Consider the following 24,734-nt stretch of genomic DNA (forward strand, 5'->3'; position numbering starts at 1 on the left):
TTTGATGTTGCGTCCAGGGCCGCTGCTCAAGGTGTGGTGATGCGCAGGCTCTCATGGCTGCGCGCCGCCGACCTGGAGAATAGAATCCAGCAGCGGATTGCGGACTCGCCTTGCCGTGCGGACAACATTTTTGGCGAAAAAGTCGAACAGGTGGTAGAGTCTCTCCACCAGCGGGACACCGCATTCGACAAATTCGCCCGCCGAAGCCTTCAGCTTCTACCTCTACAGGTAGACGATTTTTCGGGGGAAGGAAGACTGTTCCCTACTCTTCTGGCAGGCGTAGGTACAATCCTCCTTCCCGACAGCCTGCGGCCCAGGCTAAGCCCCAGCGCGCTCGCTCTCGTCAGCAGCGTGCGACTCAGCAAGGCCCCGCGGCTCCCCAGCAAAAGCAAGGGGCGAGCTTTTGACTGGCTCCAGCAGAGCATAGCCGACATCCAAGTGTCCGTGCCGGGCGACCTGCCAGTCGGAGGGAGGTTGAAAGCTTTTCACCAAAGGTGGCCTCTCATAACCTCCGATCAGTGGGTTCTGCAAATAGTCCGGCAAGGATACACCCTCAATTTGGCATCAAACCCTCCAAATTGTCCACCGGGAGCTCAGTCTTACAGCTTCCAGCACAAGAGGGTACTTGCAGAGGAACTCTCCGCCCTTCTCAGCGCCAATGCGGTCGAGCCCGTGCCATCCGGGCAAGAAGGGCTGGGATTCTATTCCAGGTACTTCCTTGTGGAAAAGAAAACAGGGGGGATGCGTCCCATCCTAGACCTAAGGGCCCTGAACAAATATCTCGTAAAAGAAAAGTTCAGGATGCTTTCCCTGGGCACCCTTCTCCCCATGATTCAGCAAAACGATTGGCTATGCTCTCTGGACTTGAAGGATGCCTATACACACATCCCGATACTGCCAGCTCACAGACAGTATCTGCGATTTCAGTTGGGCACCCGCCACTTCCAGTACTGTGTGCTACCCTTTGGGCTCGCCTCTGCGCCCAGGGTGTTCACAAAGTGCCTAGCTGTGGTAGCAGCGGCACTTCGCAGGCTGGGAGTGCACGTGTTCCCATATCTCGACGATTGGCTGGTGAAGAACACATCCGAGGCAGGAGCCCTGCAGTCCATGCAGATGACTATTCGCCTTCTGGAGCTACTGGGGTTTGTGATAAATTACCCAAAGTCCCATCTTCTTCCAGTGCAGAACCTCGAATTCATAGGAGCCCTGCTGGATTCTCGGACGGCTCGCGCCTATCTCCCAGAGACGAGAGCCAACAACTTGTTGTCCCTCGTCTCCCGGGTGCGGGCGTCCCAGCAGATCACAGCTCGGCAGATGTTGAGATTGCTGGGCCACATGGCCTCCACAGTTCATGTGACTCCCATGGCCCGCCTTCACATGAGATCTGCTCAATGGACCCTAGCCTCCCAGTGGTATCAGGCCGCTGGGGGACTAGAGGACGTGATCCACCTGTCCACGAGTTTTCTCGAATCCCTGTATTGGTGGACGATTTGGACCAATTTGACTCTGGGACGTCCCTTCCAAATTCCTCAGCCACAAAAAGTGCTGACCACGGATGCGTCTCTCCTGGGATGGGGAGCTCATGTCGATGGGCTTCACACCCAAGGAAGCTGGTCCCTCCAAGAACGCGATCTACAGATCAATCTTCTGGAGTTACGAGCGATCTGGAACGCTCTGAAGGCTTTCAGAGATCGGCTGTCCCACCAAATTATCCAAATTCAGACAGACAACCAGGTTGCCATGTATTATGTAAACAAGCAGGGGGGCACCGGATCTCGCCCCCTGTGTCAGGAAGCCGTCAGCATGTGGACCTGGGCTCGCCGGAACGGCATGGTGCTCCAAGCCACATATCTGGCAGGCGTAAACAACAGTCTGGCCGACAGACTGAGCAGGATTATGCAACCTCACGAGTGGTCGCTCAATTCCAAAGTGGTGCGCCAGATCTTCCAAGCGTGGGGCACCCCCTTGGTGGATCTCTTCGCATCTCGAGTGAACCACAAAGTCCCTCAGTTCTGTTCCAGGCTTCAGGCCCACGGCAGACTGGCATCGGATGCCTTCCTCCTGGACTGGGGGGAGGGTCTGCTGTATGCTTATCCTCCCATTCCTCTGGTGGGGAAGACTTTGTTGAAACTCAAGCAAGACCGAGGCACCATGATCCTGATTGCTCCTTTTTGGCCGCGTCAGATCTGGTTCCCTCTTCTTCTGGAGTTATCCTCCGAAGAACCGTGGAGATTGGAGTGTTTTCCGACCCTCATCACGCAGGACGAAGGGGCTCTTCTGCATCCCAACCTCCAGTCTCTGGCTCTCACGGCCTGGATGTTGAGGGCGTAGATTTTGCCTCTTTGGGTCTGCCAGAGGGTGTCTCCCGCATCTTGCTTGCTTCCAGGAAAGACTCCACTAAGAGAAGTTACTTCTTTCATTGGCGGAGGTTTGCCGTCTGGTGTGACAGCAAGGCCCTAGATCCTCGCTCTTGTCCTACACAGACCCTGCTTGAATACCTTCTGCACTTGTCTGAGTCTGGTCTCAAGACCAACTCTGTAAGAGTTCATCTTAGTGCAATCAGTGCATACCATTACCATGTGGAAGGTAAGCCGATCTCAGGACAGCCTTTAGTTGTTCGCTTCATGAGAGGTTTGCTTTTGTCAAAGCCCCCTGTCAAGCCTCCTACAGTGTCATGGGATCTCAATGTCGTTCTCACCCAGCTGATGAAACCTCCGTTTGAGCCACTGAATTCCTGCCATTCGAAGTACTTGACCTGGAAGGTCATTTTCTTGGTGGCAGTTACTTCAGCTCGTAGAGTCAGTGAGCTTCAGGCCCTGGTAGCCCAGGCCCCTTACACCAAATTTCATCATAACAGAGTAGTCCTCCGCACTCACCCTAAGTTCTTGCCAAAGGTCGTGTCGGAGTTCCATCTGAACCAGTCAATTGTCTTGCCAACATTCTTTCCCCGTCCTCATTCCTGCCCTGCTGAACGTCAGCTGCACACATTGGACTGCAAGAGAGCATTGGCCTTCTACTTGGAGCGGACAGAGCCCCACAGACAGTCCGCCCAATTGTTTGTTTCTTTTGATCCCAATAGGAGGGGAGTGGCTGTAGGGAAACGCACCATATCCAATTGGCTAGCAGATTGCATTTCCTTCACTTACGCCCAGGCGGGGCTGGCTCTTGAGGGTCATGTCACGGCTCATAATGTTAGAGCCATGGCTGCGTCGGTAGCCCACTTGAAGTCAGCCTCCATTGAAGAAATTTGCAAAGCTGCGACGTGGGCTTCTGTCCACACATTCACATCCCATTACTGCCTGCAGCAGGATACCCGACGCGACAGTCGGTTCGGGCAGTCAGTTCTTCAGAACCTGTTTGGGCTTTAGGATCCAACTCCACCCCCCGAGGGCCCTGTTTGTTCTGTTCCAGGCTACACTCTCAGTTAGTTGGTAAAATTTTTTAGGTCAATCTCTGTTATGTCCTCGCCGTTGCGAGGCCCAATTGACCATGGTTGTTGTTTTGAGTGAGCCTGGGGGCTAGGGATACCCCATCAGTGAGAACAAGCAGCCTGCTTGTCCTCGGAGAAAGCGAATGCTACATACCTGTAGAAGGTATTCTCCGAGGACAGCAGGCTGATTGTTCTCACAAACCCGCCCGCCTCCCCTTTGGAGTTGTGTCTTCCCTTAAGAGTATTGTCTTGCTACATACTGGACTGGCCGGCTCGAGCCGGTTTCGGGCGGGAAGACGGCCGCGCATGCGCGCGGGCGCGCGAGGGCTAGCAAAGGACTTTGCTAGTGAAGATTCCGATTGGAGGGGCTGCCGTGGACGTCACCCATCAGTGAGAACAATCAGCCTGCTGTCCTCGGAGAATACCTTCTACAGGTATGTAGCATTCGCTTTACATGCTCAAGTCGGCATTTATGTGCAAGCATTTACACCAAGTCAATTTTCTATAACGTTAGCACATAAATTTTAGCTCCCCACCCCAACTGCAAGCAATAGGACTCACAAATTAACATTACAGAATAGAGACTAAGTGCATTTATGTGCACAATGCCATACAATACCATCCGCCAGGACAGAGCGAACAGACAGATGCAGAAAAGTTTACAGAGATTAGGAAAGCTGGCAAATTGGCAATGCTAAAATAATGGGTGATTTTAATTACCTCTACAATAAAGTATTCTGTATCTGGAGGTACGTCTTGTATTACTTAATGAAAAAGTAGTGGAGAAAAAAGACCTCAGTATGAATCAGAGACACCCCAATTTGAAAGATATACCTTCATATACAAAGAGGGCTCCTTTTAATCATCAGTCTAAAAAAAAAAAACTCCACTTTTACTTATGCATAATTCATGAAACAAGAAACAAGACTACCTCTCAATAATACAGAAATGAGAAGAGACTTTCCACTTCTTTATTGCTGGTATTCATTAAGGTTATGTACTTATCTTGGATGCAGCTTTCAATAATTCTGCCATCAGCCATCTGTTATCAGAGTCCCGATATCTCTAACTCCCAACAGGGGTTCCCTGTTCCACCTTCATTTGGCTGCTTCAGTGGAAAAAAAACAATTTTAACGGGACACTTCCAAAAAAAGCAAAAACTCAATTTTTCACTGCCCATCTCTCCTGGCCTTTCACAAAATGGCGGATGGCTTCCTGAGAGACGCCGAGAACTTTAAATCCTCACGTCATAAGATTACATCAGAGCGTCGTACATGTCGGTAGAACAAGGTTATAGGAACTCCTTCCATTCAATGGAAATGTTTAATCCTTTAGGAATTACTGCCTGAAAAATAAAGATCCATCTTTGTTCCCTCTCTAAGTAAACGTTTTATATCACCTCTCCGTTCTGTAACCTTTACTTGCTCTAGCACAATGCATTGTATTTCTGAAAACCTATGTTGTTTCTCCAAAAAGTGAGATACCAAAGGTTCATGTGTCTTTTGGGAATGTATACAGTGCCTATGTTCTATAAGGTGCGTCTTCAGGGAACGAGATGTTTGACCAATATAATATAAATTACATGGACATATCAAAAGCTATATAACATTTTCAGACACACAAGACGTTTGAGCAGTAAGAGGATAGGACTTCCCAGTATGCATGTCAATAAATTGGTTAGAATGCAACATAATATTAAACGTTGTGCAGGATCCGTATGCTTTATGATGACCTTGTACTGTTGTGCACCTCTCATCACGAATCCATGGTTCAGATGTAGATAACATATCTTTCAAATTATTATTCAGTTGGAATGCAAACAAAATTCTCAATTTTGGAAAACAAGGGTGAACTTTCAACATAGGGATATGTTTCTTAATCATCCTAACAACTGCATTAGTGCGACAGTTGCATTTTGTATTTTTTAGACTGATGAAGGTATATGAAGATTTATCTTTCAAACTGGGGTGTGTCTGATTCATACTGAGGTCTTTTTTTCTCCACTATTTTTTCATTAAGTAATACAAGACGTACCTCCAGATACAGAATACATTATTGTAGAAGTAATCCTTATTGTGTGATATTGAGTTCTACAGATTCCTTATAATTCAGTTGATTTTAATTACCCCAATAATGACTGGATAAACGTTACATCAGGGAGATAAAATTTCTAGATGTAATAAAACGACTGCTTCTTGGAGCAACTGGTCCAGGAACAAACAAGAGGGGGAGCCATTTTGGATCTGGTCCTTGGTGGCGTGCATGACCTAGTGCAAGAGGTGGCAGTGTTGGGTCCTCTGGTAAACAGTGATCATAACATGATCAAGTTTGAGCTACTATCTGGGATGATCCCACAAAAGAAATCTACTGTAGCTGCATTTAATTTTAGAAGGGACGACTATAATAAAATGAGGAAAATGGTTAAAAAGAAACTAAAAAGGATCGGCTGCTAAGGTTAGAACACTAAATCAGGTGTGGACGATATTCAAACATAGAAGCCCAGACCAGATGCATTCTACGTATTTGCAAAGGTGGAAAGAAGAGAAAATGTCAGCCAGCATGGTTAAAAGGTGAAGTAAAAGAGGCTATTACAGCCAAAAGATTATCCTTCAAAGGACTCAAATGGGTGGCCAGTGTGACGCTGATTTTTAAAAAGGGTTCTAGGGATGATCCAGGAAATTACAGACCGGTAAACCACACGTCAGTGCCAGAAAAAATAGTGGAAATTATAAAGATTAAAATTACAGAACACATAGACAAACATGGTTTAATGGGACAGAGTCAGCATGGGCTCAGCCAAGGGAAGTCTTGCCTCACCAATTTGCTTCACTTCTTTGAAGGTGCAAATAAACATGTGGATAAAGGTGAGCTGGTTGATGTAGTGTATCTACATTTTCAGAAAGCTATTGATAAAATTCCTCATGAGAGATAGTACATAAGTATTGCCATACTGGGACAGACCAAAGGTCCATCAAGCCCAGCATCCTGTTTCCAGCAGTGGCCAATCCAGGTTACAAGTACCTGGCAAGATCCCAAAAAAGTACAAAACATTTTATGCTGCTTATCCCAGAAATAAGTAGTAGATTTTCCCCAAGTCCATTTTAATAATGGTCTATAGACTTTTCCTTTAGGAAGTAGTTCAAACTTTTTTTTAAACTCTGCTAAGCTAACTGCCTTTACCACATTCTTTGGCAACAAATTCTAGAGTTTAATTACACGTTGAGTGAAGAAATATTTTCTCAGATTCATTTTAAATTTACTAGTTTGTAGCTTTATCGTATGCCCCCTAGTTATAGTATTTTTGGGAAGAGTAAACAGATGCATCACGTCTACCCGTTCCACTCCACTCTTTATTTTATAGACCTCTATCATATCTCCCCTCAGCCATCTTTTCTCCAAGCTGAAGAGCCCTAGCCACTTTAGCCTTTCCTCATAGGGACATAATCCCATCCCCTTTATCATATAGTACTAGGCCTGTAATATGGCTCTGCTAGCCCTCAGCTTTCCTAGCCTTGCTGTCTTCAGCATATTTTTAGTTTCTTCCTGCAGCTGTGCATGTAAGTTACAGTGCTTTCTCAGGAAATGGAAAGTACATGTTACATGTCAAGGTGACACTTGGGAGGAAATGAGGCTATGCGGCCCATATATGGCAGATACAATTGGATATAACCTTGGTGGTGATGAGAGACTGAGGACGAAGGAGTTGTTCCTGTCAGATAGAAGAACACCAGGTGTTTTATAATATCTACTTGCTTGCTACATGTTTTTTTGGCATGCTGCGATCACGTGTTACTGATAAGGAATTTGCCAATTGTCACAAAGTGTGCATGTGTACACAAGTAGGAGAGGATGGTAGAATACAGGAAATTGCCATTGTTGTATATTACTATATTGTGTGATGGAAGGAAACAGGAAAATCCATATATGACCATAAATTAGTTTAGGAGAAATCACATGATTTAGGAGAAACGAAACTTACAATAGTATATATGTGATGGCTAAGAAAGTTTTTGCTGAGCAGTTTTGTTATTCAGTCTGTGCGTCTGGATACTGGGTGACAACCTGCTCCAGAGAGAACAATTATTTTGTATTGGCTTAGTGAGATACCAATAAAGAATTTTACTGGTTGCGCCTATATCTAAGTCTGATTGTCTCTTATTCCAGCCTCTAGGGCTGAAGTGTTTTCCCCTCCCCAGGGGCTAGGGACAGGATTGCACAAAGTACTACAACTGCAATGGATGCAACTATTATTAACATTTTTATTCCAACAACTTTATTATCTACAATTCAATCCACTTTGTTTTAGTAAAACTAAATTTTGAAAATGATTGTCATTCATGTGAGTCATTAATCCAGCACTGCTAAAAATGTGTTCAACAACTGCACAAGTAGGAAGTGAATTATTCAGTCTGATAAAAAATTCTTCAATTCAGGGCAGGCTTCATTATTATTATTGATGCTTTTTGACTGGGTCTGCAGTTATAGATCAAGGGAGTCTGTCTGAAACATTTGACTTCCTTATAGAAAAGAATGCTTTATCATCATCGTCATTATCAACCAAATTAGAAGTAGTGCTGTCTGATTCATCACTTGCATCTTCATCTTTGTTATTGTCATGCTATCTAATTACAGAGAAGGCTTTCACAAAGTTAGAATCACTGTCTGTTCTAACAATGTTTCATATGATGACAAACTGCGTTTGAATATCTTCTCTGCTCATATCCAGCAGATTGCCAAGACCTGTCGTTTCTTTCTTTACAACATCCGTAAAATCTGCCCCTTTCTTTCCGAGCACTCTACCAAAACCCTCATCCACACCCTTGTCACCTCTCGTTTAGACTACTGCAATCTGCTTCTTGCTGGCCTCCCACTTAGTCACCTCTCCCCTCTCCAGTCGGTTCAAACCTCTGCTGCCCATCTCATCTTCCACCAGGGTCGCTTTACTCATACTACCCCTCTCCTCAAGACCCTTCACTGGCTCCCTATCCGTTTTCGCATCCTGTTCAAATTTCTTCTACTAACCTATAAATATACTCACTCTGCTGCTCCCCAGTATCTCTCCACACTCGTCCTTCCCTACACCCCTTCCCGTGCACTCCGCTCCATGGATAAATCCTTCTTATCTGTTCCCTTCTCCACTACTGCCAACTCCAGACTTCACGCCTTCTGTCTCGCTGCACCCTACGCCTGGAATAAACTTCCTGAGCCCATACGTCTTGCCCCATCCTTGGCCACCTTTAAATCTAGACTGAAAGCCCACCTCTTTAACATTGCTCGTAACCACTTGTAACCACTCGCCTCCACCTACCCTCCTCTCTTCCTTCCCGTTCACATTAATTGATTTGATTTGCTTACTTTATATATTTTTTGTCTATTAGATTGTAAGCTCTTTGAGCAGGGACTGTGTTTCTTCTATGTTTGTGCAGCGCTGTGTACGCCTTGTAGCGCTATAGAAATGCTAAGTAGTAGTAGTAGTAGTAGTAGTAGAATGTCAAATGTATGGGAACTCTTCAGTGTTAAGACCAGACAAGCAGACCTCTCTCTAAAGGCTCTATCAATCCAGTGGACAGTTACCCCAGTGTAAAATTTTTCATGGGCTGTCCAGCAATCTGTTGTGGTACAGATGTATATCTATTCACCAAGAATTGCAACCAGTTTCAGCTTCATCTCTGCTTCAAAGTGACCAAATTCATCACTGTTCTGTTTGGCTGGAGACCAGTAACCAATTCAACAACACAGGCAACTCCACTGAACAGCTACTTCCTCAACAGCAAGCGTTTAGGTGAGATTATTCACTGTTTGCGTGACAAGGTTTACAATAGCAAAATGCTAGTTCATTTGGTTTACTGAGAAATCATCGTTTAGGTCTCCCTTCCGCTTTTACTTTTAACTGCTAGTATCAGAAGTAACTAAGTACAAGTAGTAAAAATTGGTTAAAATATTACTTTGGTAAAGTTCACCACTCTGGGTCCTAAATTCAGACCAAGTTTGTTAATGAGCCTTCTATGGAGGAACTTTGTCAAAGGCTTTGCTGAAATCCAGGTAGACTACATCTAGCACATGTCCTTGATCCATTTCTCTGGTCACCTAGTCAGAGAAATCAATCATTCATTTGGCATGATTTTTCCTTGGTAAAACTGTCGTCTCAGATCTTGCAGCCCATTAGATTTCAGGAAGTCCACTATGCTTTCCTTCAGCAGAGCCTCCATTATTTTTGCAACCACCACAGCGAGGCTTACCAGCCTGTAGTTTCCAACAACTTCCCTGTTGCCACTTTTGTGAAGAAGGACCACATTTGCTCTTCTCTTTTTTTTTTTTTTTAATTTTATTATTTATTCATTTAGTCAATATGAACAAGAAACCTCTTGTTTAAGAAAGTGTCAATTAACTAGGAACTGTTACAAGGAAAATACATAGAAAGGGCAAATAATTCTTTACGCTTTCAAAATTATAAGACACTTAAGTCCATAATTGGAGATCCAAGATTAAGGTAATTAAAGGGAGAAAATATATCAAAGGAATTTAGTTATAAGGTATAACATTTTCTGCTAGGAAGTTATACATTTTCTAATGCTTCTCCGTTTTAACTGAGGTAACTAATGATGACAGAGGTTCAGGTTCAGTAAATACATATTTCTTGCCCCCCAGCCTTACTATACACTTGCAGGGGTACCTTAAAAAAAAGGCACCCCCTAAGTGTATTATTTCGGGTTTGAGGAGTAAAAATTGTTTCCTCCGCCGTCGTGTCTCTTTCGAGACATCAGGAAATAAGGAAATTTTAAAACCCAAAAGGGTTTTTCCTTATTACGGAAAAAAAGACGGAAAATCCAATTCTTGTCAGGCATTGTTTTTGAGTCTATGATGACTTTTTGTACGTGCAACATCAAAAGTACTGTAATGTTTTGAGTAAGTTCAGATGGCAGTGTCCTCAATGTCCTTAGTTTAAAGCTGTCAATCAATTCTTGGGAGGCAGGTGTGATAGTATGCCTGATTAAATGTGCTGTCTGTGGAGAACACTTATCATAGATAAGCAGCTTTGATTTTTTTTTGGTCAATAAGCAGGGTTGAATCAGACATACAATTGGGTGAATCCCAAGGTCAGTGTTGATTCAGTATCTTAAATGATTGTTCTAATGTTGGGGAGCAGCTTGTTAACATAATGCAGGCGTTGAATGGATCACAAAAACAGTACTGCTTGACCAAATATACTGTCTCTGGTCCAGACATTGATGTGGAATGAAGATATGGAGCAAGGCAAAGCAGATGCTTTGCAGATGGTTTCTAGCAAAATGGATTTCAAGAGAGCTATGGTAGAAACATGGCTCTGATTTAATAAAGTTTGACTGTACTGGTTAAGGGAATATCACTTTGACCATAATAGAATTGAATGCAAATGCCAGCCAGTTAACTAGTGCTCATTTTGCTACAGGAGTACCAAGTTAATGGGGCTGAAGGAGAGGAAAAGCTGCATAGACTTTTTAGTGGAGAATGTCCTTCTTTCCATTCCAATGGAAGTTGGAAAGAATTATAGAAGAGGAGTTAAGAAATGTGTGTCTAGAGGCAGAATAAATTTAACAGATTGGGATAAAACTTGTAATGAGGAAGAAGACACATTGAGTTTAAAAATGGACCAAATTAGGACTGGAGGTTCCAGAGAAAAGACCTCCTCCCACCCTCGAATAAAAAAGACCCAATGCATTTCTAAGGAAGAAGGAGTTTCAGCTTCTGTAAGATAGAAACTTACAGTCCAGTGCATAGGAAACTGATGCTACCTCCTCTAGGAGCAAAACAAAGGCCTTATGATATTCTGTTTATTCTCCATTCCTTGTCTTAATAAATCTTAACATACCATTTGATTTCTTGGCTGCTGTTACACACTGAGCAGAGTATTTCAATATAACAATAATGACACCTAGATCCTTTTCCAGGTTGGTGACTGTGGAATGCTGCATCAAGTAGCTATAATTTGAGTTGCTTTTCCCTAGGTCAGGGGTAGGCAACTCCGATCCTCGAGACCCGCAGGTCAGGTTTTCAGGATATCCACAATGAAATATGCAGGAGATAGATTTGCATACCATGGAGGCAGTGCTTGCAAATCTATCTCCTGCATATTCATTGTGGATATCCTGAAAACCTGACCTGCCTGCGGCTCTTGAGGACCGGAGTTGCCTACCCCTGCCCTAGGTGTATCACTTTGTAATTGCTCATAATAAATTTCACCGGCTATTTGGATGCCCAGTCTTGTAAGGGCTCCTCATGAGCCTTGTGTGATTTTTAACAACTCTAACCATTTCATTGGGCAGGCTAGATAGAGCACAGAGGTAAACTTTACCTGCTGTCATTTACTATTTTACTATGATCATGCTTTGACAAGAAGAGTCACATTGTTGTCGGGATCTATTACCCAGTGTGGCGGCAGTCAAAAAAAGTCAACAGGATGCTAGGAATTATTAGGAGAGGGGTGGTAAATAAGACCAAGAATACTATAATGCCTCTGTATCGCTCCATGGTGTGACCTCACCTTGAGTATTGAGTTCATTTCTGGTCACTGTATCTCAAAAAAGATATAGTGAAATTAGAAAAGGTTCAAAGAAGCGCGACCAAAATGTTAGATTGAACTCCTCCCATATGAGGAAATGCTAAAGAGAGTAGGCTTCTTCAGCTTGGAAAAGAGAGGGCTGAGGTGGGATATGATTGAGGTCTGTAAAATCCTGAGTGGTGTAGAATGGGAAAAAGAGAATCGAATTTTCACTCTTTAAAAAAAGTACAAAGACCAGGGGACACTCAATGAAATTACATGGAAATACTTTAAAAACAAATAGGAAGAAATATTTTTTCACGCAAAGAGTGATCATCTCCTGTGGGTTTAGCAGAAAGCTGCCGACTGCCAGCTCTGACAATCCCAGTGGGCCTCATTGGTTCATATTTACACAACCAACTTTAGGTTTAGGTTTCGGCTGAATCCAGGTGATAAGTTTCGGCTTCAGTTTCAGCCAAAAGTGTTTAGACAGTTTTGGTAGCAGTTTTGGTGTCGGCCAAAACTGAAAAAGCAGTTTCAGTCAACCGGTAATATTTAGCAGCACTTAAACTGCACAGTGCCACTGAGTATGCCCTCTAATCTGCCTTTCACTAACTGGCAATCTTAGGGGGTGGTCTGGGAGCAGATAGCGGTGATATTCAGTCCGCTAACCAGCTAGGTGATCGCAAAAAGTTAGGACAGGAAAAAGGTTGCCCTGACTCTATGTGGTGACATTAACTAGGCACCAGTCTGATTTCATCCCATGGCTTTCAATACCATCTTTACGCTGATGACTCTCAGATCTACCTCTCCACCCCTGAAATCTCAACCTCAATCCAGGACAAAATTTCAGCATGCTTGTCCGACATTGCTGCTTGGATGTCTCAACGCCATCTAAAACTAAACATGACCAAAACTGAACTTCTCATTTTCCCCCCTAAACCCTCCTCCCCTCTTCCCCCTTTCTCTAACTCTGTTAATGGCTCTCACATCCTCCCTATCTCCTCGGCCCGTAACCTTGGAGTCATCTTTGACTCCTGTCTCTCCTTCTCTGCATATATTCAACAGATCGCCAAAACCTGTCGTTTCTTTATCTACAACATTAGCAAAATTTGTCCCTTCCTTTCTGAATACGCTACCAGAACCCTTGTCCACACCCTTGTCACCTCTCGCTTGGACTATTGCAATTTACTTCTCACTGGTCTTCCACTCAACCATCTCTCTCCTCTCCAATCTGTCCAAAATTCTGCGGCACGACTTATTTTCCGCCAGAATCGTTTTACCCACACTAACCCACTCCTCAGGTCACTTCACTGGCTCCCTGTCCGATTCTGCATACAGTTTAAACTTCTTCTACTGACCTTTAAATGCATCCACTCTGCTGCCCCCCATTACCTCTCCACTCTCATCTCTCCCTACATTCCTCCCTGTGAACTCCGTTCACTGGACAAATCTCTCTTGTCGTCCCCCTTCTCCTCCACTGCTAACTCCAGGCTTCGCTCCTTTTCTCTCGTGGCACCTTATGCCTAGAATAAATTTCCTGGACCTATACGTCTAGCTCCATCTCTACCTGTTTTCAAATCTATGCTGAAAACCCACCTTTTCACTGCTGCCTTTAGCTCCTAGCCAATACTCAATTGCCCTCCCCTTGTCCCTTCCTTCCTTCTCACCCATTACTTCCCTCACCCGTAACTGTCTTGTCTTCTGTATTATTTAGATTGTAAGCTCTTTTGAGCAGGGACTGTCTCTTTATGTCAGGTGTTCAGCGCTGTGTGCGTCTGGTAGCGCTATACAAATGCTAATAATAATAATTTAAAATATTGTAGGTGATGATTTTGAAAGCTGATTTTTCCATCTACTTTGAAGATAGTCTGTCTATATCCATGCCATTTTTTTAATTTGTTCTTTTTCAGAAATGAATTGAAGCAGCAGCAGCTGCTAAGAGAATACAATGACTTAGAACAGAAGATGTCATCCTTCAGGAATGCAACACAGTTCTTGCATGATTTGCAGGAGCTGCAGAGAACCTATTTAAACTACAAGGAGCAAAACAAAGAAGAAAAGGAAGAAGTAACTCTATACATTATAATGTTCTTTCAGTTGGGTACTAACACCTACCTATCCCTTACAGTGTTACTCAGCCTTCTCCGTATATTTATAAGATAAGTAAGCATAAATTGGAGAGTTTACATACAGTGGTCTTCTAGTATATACAGATTTATCATGTATATTCATTGTGGTAATCCTCTAGGAAATGGCTGAGAAGCAGTGTTTTACATACTAATTCTACTACTTAGTTTAGTCATGTTTATTGCATTCTCAATAGGTACTACACAATAGTTCTTTTGTTTCATTTCATTATTTTACTCAGGGTTGAGCAACCTCAATCTTGAGGGCCGCAATCCAGTGGGGTTTTCAAGATTTCCCAATTAATATACATGACATCTGTTTACATATAATGGAGGCAGTGCATACAAAAAAAAATCTCATGTATATACATTGAGAAAATCCTGAAAACTCGACTGGGTTGCGGCCTTTGAGGACTGAAGTTGCTCACCTATGATTTAGCCTGTTCTTCCAAAAAGCTCAGGGCAGGTTTCATAAGAATATTCATAAAAACAAAACTATTTAGTCGCAGTATCACCATAGGAATAAAACAGTGCAACCCCAACCTAGAACATACTATGACACAAACATATGTCCGGTCATCAGAACCATATTATATAACTGGAAATAAATTTAAGAACCTTCTTAAATTTACCCAGATCAGAGGGCGTGTCAAGATGGTGGATTGACTGGAGGTTGCCTCTCTAGCTCCTGAACTTTTCCGTGGTGCAACGTTTTTTTCTTGCTCTGCAGTTTTCTTTTTTGCTTCAAATGCCGCACACTAAGCGGAAAGGAGCGGTCAAGAGCTTACCGGCAGCGGCTCCGGAGGCCGCTCTGTGTCAGACGACGCTCGACAGGTACGCCACCAGCACCCCACGATTTACCGGCTCGAGTGTTCCCGCGGTGAGAGACGTGGGTGGAACGCCGTTCTCACAGGGAAGCGCAACAACATTGTCCTCGCCGGAATTAAATCCTCCGCCTTGCCCAGCTGGTCTCAGAAGTGAGCTTGATCTCCCGGAAGTGTCCGAAGTTGGCATGAGGGGAACTCTTTCTGCCGGAGCTCACACTGAAACGTTGGGGAAAATTATTAACATCGAGCAGCAAGCTCACGAGGCGATAACCTTAGAATCTATCTGGGCTGCGATACAAACACTCACAGCAACAGTTGCACCAATCGTGAGTAAATTAGACTTATTGACTACTGCCTTTGAGACTTTTAAGAAAGATTCGGAAAAGGTGAACATAGCTGTCCAAACGGATATCTCTAACCTAAAAGTAAAAACAGATATGCTTATCAAGGACAAATTAATGATACACCGAAAGATTGAACAATTCGAAAATTACAATAGGCGTATAAACCTACGCCTTCTGAACTTTCCAAGAGCTTTAGAATTAACAGCGGCTGCAATGTTTAAAAGATATTTGATTGAAGTGCTTCAATATTCCCCAGACCTGATTCCTCCTTTTAGCAAAGTATATTACCTTCCTGACTTAAAGCTTGGAGAAAAATCGAAAGAACCTGATGGTTTACAAAATTTGACTGATTTTCTTGAACAGACTGAAACTATAGCTCTGGAAAGGAAAACTTTACTAGTCTCGATGGTGTTTGAACAAGACTTGAACTCCTTAATGAAAATATTTTTCAGAAATTCAACAAAAATGTTTCTTGGTGACAGAATCTGGATCTACCCTGATGTGGTGAGAACCACTCAGGATAGACGTAAAGCTTTTCTATCACTTAGAGAAGAGACACGAAGTTTGGGGGCTAAATTTCTTCTTTCTTATCCTTGTAAATGCTTAGTAAATTACCTTGATAAGAAATATGTTTTCTTTGAACCAGTGCAACTGAAAGAATTTTTGCAAATGAAAAAGGTTACCAGTTAGTATTCTGAGAAGTAAAAACTTGGATTTATTATGTTAATACGTGGATATCTCCAGGCCTTCTTTGTTGTCATTCCATTTCTTTTTTAAAAAATATACCACCGATGTTTCCTAACGCCCCTATTTCTATTTTCTTTTTCTGTTGTTTGAATTAGGTGGTCTGAGAAAGAGTTATATATCTTTATGTTGAATTCTTTAAATAATATTTACTCTGACTTTCCGTTGCAAGATGTAAGTGCTTGTATTTAAATTGTGAAATTTAAAATAAATAATTAAAAAAATTTACCCAGATCATCAGATATTCACTAGGATGATGGCAGATTATTCCATAAACAAGGCAATGAAATTAGAAAAGGCACTTGTGTTGGCGTGAACTAAAACCAAAGTTGAGGAACAGGCAAGTAAACATGCCCCTTGCGAGCACAAAGCAGAGCTTCACATAGCATTTTTTGTTCCTCAGCAACATAAGTAGGGCCCTTGTTATGCAATGGTATTACAATAATCCAGGCATGATAATGAACTGTTGCTGCAAAATGTTGATGAATTTTATGAAGCTGCCTTAAAAAGAAGTAGCTCCTCGTAACTACTCTGGACACTTGATTATCCATAGTGAAACCTGAATCTAATTCTACCCCCAACCTCTGAACATAACTTTTAGATATTGAGATATTTCCCTCCCACACCAAAATTGGACATGAAGCACCCAAATCTGTCTTGCTCAAATTCAATTTTAGATGATTACTAGCTGTCCAGTCTTTGATAGTGTGCGAACAAGAAACCACTTATTCGATGTGCCAATCCTTTTCTCCTCCCTGAGAAGCATATAACTGAATATAGGCTGTAAAAATCTAAACTTTCACTCCAAAACTCTTGATTACAGCTGCTGGTGGGGGCATATAGAGGTTAAAAACAAAAGGCAAAAGCAATGCTTCCTGCAGAACACCATACTGAAGAGGCAAGCTATGAGACATAACGCCATCTACCACTACACTCTTTGACCTTCTTGTTAAAAATAAGTCGAACCAGCTCAATACTTTACCACTTTACTTCCTAAGCAGCATAAAAGAATGTTGTGGTCTAGCATTTCAAAGGAATGTGTGGAAAAGAGAGATCAAACAAAAATGCATATACACTTTTATCCAAATAATACCAAAATTCACGCACAGTAGAAGACAGCACTGTCTCAGCATTATGTTTTGTTTTTTTGGGTTTATTTTTTATTTTATTTTTTTCTGAACCCAGAAATAAGCAGTGGATTTTCCCCAAGTCCTATCTGATGACTCTTCTGAAGTCTTTCATGAGGTACTTTGTCAAACGCCTTTTGAAAATCCAATACACAATATCAATTGGCTCACCTTTATCCTTCCAAATGTCTAATCTTTTATTTAATTTATAACCTCCCTATTAACTAACCTCCTTATTTACTAAGCTGCACAGCAATGTTGACACATTACATTCAAAGTGAATGGGCTGTCAGTATTAGCACACAGCAGCTGCTAGTGCGGCTTACTAAATGGGGGGTAGGTGTGGAGCAAACGCACATAATTAAAAAAAAAAATAGCATAGAAAAACAAAATAACATATTACAAATCATATATCAAATCTAAAACTTAAAACATAAGAAAAAATAATATATTACAAATTATCTATCTATATATAGTGCACTCCATTTAAGTGCAAGTCGGATAAGCGCATGCTGTACTTCGGTCCCATTTTTGGCGCCATCAATTTCTATGGGGACAAACTTCGGTTTAGCGCACCACTGATAAGTGCAAGATTCGCTTATATGCTTGGAAAGACTTCACATAAGTGCACGCACGGAATATGGAAGCCGATTGGCACATAACAAAGGGGCGATAAACTTGAAATCTCATTGGTTAACTGCCACAGGCAGAATAAGAGAAAGAAAGTTGTTAGAGTGTGCACTGGAGTTGTCGTCATCGCGCAACTGTAAGACTTTAACACTGGCTGAACGAATAGAAGTTCTTAAAAAATTAGAAAACAAACAAAGTCAAGCATCTATTGCAAAAGAATATGGTGTCAATTCCAGTCAAATTTCACATACCTTGAAGCAGAAAGATCAGCTTCTGGAAGACTAGCAAAACAATACAAATCCAAACAGAAAACGTAAACAGGCTGGAAAAGCTGAGGATGTAGAAGATGCTCTTCTTCGGTGGTTTTCTCAAGTCAGGAGCAGACAGTTTCCTGTCAGTGGTCCACTGCTTATGGAGAAAGCTAATCAGCTAGCTGAAAGTCTTGGACTAACTGAATTCAAAGCCACTGTTGGATGGTTGGAAAGATGGAAGGAGAGGAACAACATAAAATTCAAGAAACAGCATGGTGAAAAAACAAGATGCTGATGATTTTGTTGCTGAAAATTGGGTTGTTTCAGTTCTTCCTACCATCTTGAATGAGTTTGCACCTCGTGACATTGTCAATGCTGACGAAAACGGTCTCTACTGACGAGCGATTCCTGATGGAACACTTCCATTCAAACAAGCCGAAACTACAGGAAGTAAAACGTCGAAGGACCGACTGATGATCCTCCTTTGCTGTAATATGGATGGGAGTGAGAAGTTGGAACCACTCATCATTGGAAAGAGCAAACAGCCCTGTAGCTCCAAGAATGTTAAGCGACTTCCTGTGTCATACGAGGCTAACTCAAATTCATGGATGACTGGGGAAATTTGGAAGCAGTGGCTAAAGAAGTTAGACACTAGAATGCGGGCACAAAAGCATCAGATTTTGTTGCTTTGTGATAATTGTGCTGCACACAGTGATGTCAGGCTGTCTAACGTCAAGGTGGTCTTCCTGCCACCAAACACTACCTCTCTGATCCAACCTTTGGATCAGGGCATAATAGCCAATTTTAAAAAACATTATCGGGCTGTTGTGCGACATCGTCTGATTAATGTTATGGATGACCAGACTGGCAAGGATAAACGTGCTGTTGAACTGGCTCATAATCTATCACTGTTGGATTACCTACATATGCAGAAAGAAGCCCAGAGAGCATTGCCTGAATCATGCTGAGAAAGGTGCCCAGAAAAATCATCCTGGCCTTTTCTTTGACCAGTAATTTCTTCAGGGCTCTTAGGTCTAGGATGGGTCAATATCACTCTGTCTTTTTGGGCACAAGGAAGTAGTTGAAATAGAATCCCTTCCCTGCTTTCCTTCATGGCATGGGTTCAACTGTATTGGCCAGTAGAAGGGCAGAGATTTCCTCTGCAAAGTACCTACTTGTGCTGAGAGCTGATGCATGATGCTCTTGGTGGGCAATTTGGTGGTCTCTGTTGCCAATGCAGAGTGTAAACGAGACGGATTATTTGAAGAACTCAGTTACAATGAGTCATCTTTGATGGAAAAAAAGTCAGCCTCCCGCCCACCTGAATGTTGTCCAGGTGGTTACTTTGACTGCAGTTATGCTCTCCTGAAGCCAGTCAAAAGCTTCTCCTCTGCTTTGACTGGGGCGCTGGCTGAGACTTTTGGGTCCTAGGCAGACAGGGGTAGGACTGTTGGGGCTGGGATGAGCAGGAAGGTGGCAGATACCTATGCCTTTAAGAATAGTAGGATCTGTAGTTCAACCAACTCAGGAACCTCCTATTAGAGGAGTTTGCAGCTGGAGGTTTCTGAGAGAGGGAAATGGATGGTGTAAGTATTCTGCTTAATGAGGTCAGCGACCTCCTCCACCTTGTCCCCAAAAAGATTGTCTCCTCAGCAGGGAATGTCCACTAACTTCTCTTGAACCACTGGTTCTAGGTCAGAAATACATACTCATGAGAGTCTAAGCATTCCTACACCCATGGCAGAGAGTCTGGATGCAATGTCAAAAGTATCATAGGTATCCCTGACCAGATATATCCTGCAGTCCAGCTGCTTTTTGGGAAATACTGAGGAAAACTACTGCAAATAAGTGCTAAACCTGCATGGAAGGCACTGAAAAAGCAAACAAATTACGTGAAGGGAGACCGCAAAAACACATATTCCCAGCTCTACAGTAGAGACTGTAGTACCCGCACTCATGCATCAGGCACATTCTTAACACTATGTGTGCTAGACAGCACCTGCACCAGGCTCTGCATTATGACATCACCCACACGAGACTATAGTGGGCCTGCTTGCTTCGGCGAACAGCTATACCATTCCCTCTAGACCCTTTCCTAGAGCTAGCCAAAGCATGAAATCCAAGTGGATATATGGACTTTAAATCCACACCTTAATTATCTTTTAACCAAATCTCTGTTAAAATCAATGAATCCAATTTCATGTCCTGTACAAGATCACACATACAGGTATGTCTACTAAAGGGTATTATGCCCTTAAGTGTGCTTAGTGTGTATGAAAACAATTACTGCAATGTGCTTTAGTGTTTTGTGGTAACTAATGTGTTTGTATGTGCTATGTGTACAGTATTTATTTTCTGGAAGGGGCATTTCTGAGAGAGAATGGGTGTGTTCCAATTAGTGTGCACTAACTGGTTAAGGAATCTATAATGCAGGAGCTCTTAGTGCTACTACTTATCATTTCTATAGCACTACTAGACATATGCAGCGCAGTACACATTCTCCGAGGACAAGCAGGCTGCTTGTTCTCACTGATGGGTGACGTCCACGGCAGCCCCTCCAATCGGAACACTTTCTAGCAAAGTCCTTTGCTAGTCCTCGCGCGCCGATGCGCACCGCGCATGCGCGGCCGTCTTCCCGCCCGAACCGGCTCGTGCCGGCCAGTCTTCTTTTGTCCGCGCTCGGTACGGTCGTGTTTCGCCGTTCGCGCCCCAAAGTTGACCTCGCACGTCGTTTATCGACTTTGTCTTTACAAAAAAAAAAAAAAAGGTGTCAGAAGGAGACCTTTATGGTTTTCTCCCTTCCCATACTTCCAGTCTTTGCCCTGGTAAGTTTTCTTTCGTTGTTGGGGTAGGCCCTATTTAGGCCTCTGTCGAAGTTTTTCTTCCCCCTATTTTTGCGGTGCCATTTTCGCCATTTCGAGTTTTGATCTCGCCGGCGCGATTTTTCCGCCCATGACATCGAAGTCTTCCAGCGGCTTCAAGAAGTGCACCCAGTGCGCCCGGGTAATCTCGCTCACTGACAGGCACGCGTCGTGTCTTCAGTGTCTGGGGGCTGGGCAACGCCCGCAGGCCTGTAGTCTGTGTTCCCTTTTACAAAAGCGGACACAGGTAGCGAGATTAGCCCAGTGGAACGTTTTGTTCTCGGGCTCTTCGTCGGCATCGGCACCGGGAGCATCGACTGCATCGACGTCGTCGGTGCCTGGACCTTCATCTTCGTCCCCGATTGCATCGAGGCATCGGCCCTCTGCATCGGGGCGACATCGGAAGGCTGCGTCGGCGTCGGTGGTATCGAGACCTCCTCGTCTGCTGATGTCGTCGGACGGTGGTGCTTCGTCTGGAGTGCAGGTGAGGGCTGTCCATTCCCTGCTGGTGGCGGTGAGCCTTCGGGTGGGTCTCCCCCCACCCTGAGGGCTCCTGCGGTACAGCCCCCCCCGAGACCGACCTCCTTCGGCCTCGGCTCCGAGGAAGAGACGGCTGGATTCTACGTCCTCCTCGTCGGTGCCGGGAAGCTCCGGTGACATGCTTCGTTCCAAGAAGTCAAAGAAGCATCGTCACCGTGTCGGCACCGAGAGCTCTGGGTCGCCGAGGGAGTCGGCACCCAGTAGGCATCGGCACCGAGAGGACCGCTCGCCCTCTGTTCAAGAGGTGTCGATGCGCTCCCCTTTGGACAGCCCGGAACAGCCTCCACGCCCGGAACAGACTCTGACATCGACGCCTGCATCGACTTCCATGCCTTTTTCTGCAGCCGCTCTGAACGAGAGCCTCCGGGCCGTTCTCCCAGAGATCCTGGGAGAGCTGTTGCGCCTACCCCTCCGGTACCGGGGGTGCTTGCGCCTCCGGTACTGTCGAGTGAGGCGCCGGCTGGCCCATTGCCCGGGGTGAGGTCTCCGGCAACGGTACCGTGTGCAGTACCGACTGCGGTAGCCTCCCAGGAAGGCTCCCCGACTACGTCGGCGGAGGGAGCTTCGCCGGTGCGGGCGAGGGAGTCTACCTCTCAACGCTCCCACCGTGGCCGTGGTTCCACGGAGTCGAGCCGGGCACGGTTGCAGACACAGGTCCGTGAACTTGTGTCTGACACCGATGGTGAGGCCTCGTGGGAAGAAGAAGAAGACATCAGATATTTCTCTGACGAGGAGTCTGAGGGTCTTCCTTCTGATCCCACTCCCTCTCCTGAAAGGCAGCTTTCTCCTCCCGAGAGTCTGTCTTTCGCTTCCTTTGTCCGGGAGATGTCTACGGCCATCCCCTTCCCGGTGGTTGTGGAGGACGAGCCCAGGGCTGAAATGTTTGAGCTCCTGGACTATCCTTCTCCACCTAAGGAAGCGTCCACAGTACCCATGCATCATGTCCTCAAAAAGACATTGCTGGCGAACTGGACCAAGCCGCTAAGTAATCCCCACATTCCCAAGAAGATTGAGTCCCAGTACCGAATCCATGGGGACCCAGAGCTGATGCGCACTCAGTTGCCTCATGACTCTGGAGTTGTGGATTTGGCCCTAAAGAAGGCCAAGAGTTCTAGGGAGCATGCTTCGGCGCCCCCGGGCAAGGACTCTAGAACCTTGGACTCCTTTGGGAGGAAGGCCTACCATTCCTCTATGCTCGTGGCCAAAATTCAGTCGTACCAGCTCTACACGAGCATACACATGCGGAACAATGTGCGGCAGTTGGCGGGCTTGGTGGACAAGCTCCCCCATGAGCAAGCCAAGCCATTTCAGGAGGTGGTCAGGCAGCTGAAGGCATGCAGAAAATTCCTGGCCAGAGGGGTGTATGACACCTTTGATGTTGCGTCCAGGGCCGCTGCTCAAGGTGTGGTGATGCGCAGACTCTCATGGCTGCGTGCCTCCGACCTGGAGAATAGAATCCAGCAGCGGATTGCGGACTCGCCTTGCCGTGCGGACAATATTTTTGGAGAAAAAGTCGAACAGGTGGTAGAGCAACTCCACCAGCGGGACACCGCATTCGACAAGTTCTCCCGCCGGCAGCCTTCAGCCTCTACCTCTACAGGTAGAAGATTTTTTGGGGGAAGGAAGACTGTTCCCTACTCTTCTGGTAAGCGTAGGTACAATCCTCCTCGACAGCCTGCGGCCCAGGCTAAGCCCCAGCGCGCTCGCTCTCGTCAGCAGCGTGCGCCTCAGCAAGGCCCCTCGGCTCCCCAGCAAAAGCAAGGGACGAGCTTTTGACTGGCTCCAGCAGAGCATAGCCGACACCCAAGTGTCAGTGCCGGGCGACCTGCCAGTCGGAGGGAGGTTGAAAGCTTTTCACCAAAGGTGGCCTCTCATAACCTCCGATCAGTGGGTTCTTCAAATAGTCCGGCAAGGATATACCCTCAATTTGGCCTCAAAACCTCCAAATTGTCCACCGGGAGCTCAGTCTTACAGCTTCCAGCACAAGCAGGTACTTGCAGAGGAACTCTCCGCCCTTCTCAGCGCCAATGCGGTCGAGCCCGTGCCATCCGGGCAGGAAGGGCTGAGATTCTATTCCAGGTACTTCCTTGTGGAAAAGAAAACAGGGGGGATGCGTCCCATCCTAGACCTAAGGGCCCTGAACAAATATCTGGTCAAAGAAAAGTTCAGGATGCTTTCCCTGGGCACCCTTCTCCCCATGATTCAGGAAAACGATTGGCTATGCTCTCTGGACTTGAAGGACGCCTATACGCACATCCCGATACTGCCAGCTCACAGACAGTATCTGCGATTTCAGCTGGGCACACGTCACTTCCAGTACTGTGTGCTACCCTTTGGGCTCGCCTCTGCGCCCAGAGTGTTCACAAAGTGCTTAGCTGTAGTAGCAGCGGCACTTCGCAGGCTGGGGGTGCACGTGTTCCCATATCTCGACGATTGGCTGGTGAAGAACACATCCGAGGCAGGAGCCCTGCAGTCCATGCAGATGACTATTCGCCTCCTGGAGCTACTGGGGTTTGTGACAAATTATCCAAAGTCCCATCTTCTCCCAGTGCAGAAACTCGAATTCATAGGAGCTCTGCTGGACTCTCGGACGGCTCGCGCCTATCTCCCAGAGACGAGAGCCAACAACTTGTTGTCCCTCGTCTCGCGGGTGCGAGCGTCCCAGCAGATCACAGCTCGGCAGATGTTGAGATTGCTGGGCCACATGGCCTCCACAGTTCATGTGACTCCCATGGCCCGCCTTCACATGAGATCTGCCCAATGGACCCTTGCTTCCCAGTGGTTTCAGGCTGCTGGGGATCTAGAAGACGTGATCCACCTGTCCACGAGTTTTCTCAAATCCCTGTATTGGTGGACGATTTGGTCCAATTTGACTCTGGGACGTCCTTTTCAAGTTCCTCAGCCACAAAAAGGGCTGACCATGGATGCGTCTCTCCTGGGGTGGGGAGCTCATGTCGATGGGCTTCACACCCAAGGAAGCTGGTCCCTCCAGGAACGCGATCTGCAGATCAATCTTCTGGAGTTACGAGCGATCTGGAACGCTCTGAAGGCTTTCAGAGATCGGCTGTCCCACCAAATTATCCAAATTCAGACAGACAACCAGGTTGCCATGTACTACGTCAACAAGCAGGGGGGCACCGGATCTCGCCCCCTGTGTCAGGAAGCCGTCAGCATGTGGCTCTGGGCTCGCCGTCACGGCATGGTGCTCCAAGCCACATGTCTGGCAGGCGTAAACAACAGTCTGGCCGACAGGTTGAGCAGGATTATGCAACCTCACGAGTGGTCGCTCAGTTCCCGTGTAGTGTGACAGATCTTCCAGGTGTGGGGCACCCC

General features: G+C 45.3%; 1 protein-coding gene across 3 annotated transcripts in view; it reads left to right on the forward strand.

Annotated features, from left to right (window-relative positions):
* The window catches only part of CENPU (centromere protein U), a 141,960-nt gene that overhangs the window by 113,755 nt on the left and 3,471 nt on the right, over positions 1 to 24,734 (forward strand). For all 3 annotated transcript variants that reach the window (XM_030192655.1, XM_030192653.1, XM_030192654.1), the window contains exon 11: positions 13,862 to 14,018. In XM_030192655.1, the coding sequence (XP_030048515.1) occupies positions 13,862 to 14,018 (157 nt within the window). The remainder of the gene's footprint in view (positions 1 to 13,861; positions 14,019 to 24,734) is intronic.

This window comes from Microcaecilia unicolor, chromosome 2 (assembly GCF_901765095.1).
Source record: "Microcaecilia unicolor chromosome 2, aMicUni1.1, whole genome shotgun sequence".
NCBI classification, from domain to species: domain Eukaryota; kingdom Metazoa; phylum Chordata; class Amphibia; order Gymnophiona; family Siphonopidae; genus Microcaecilia; species Microcaecilia unicolor.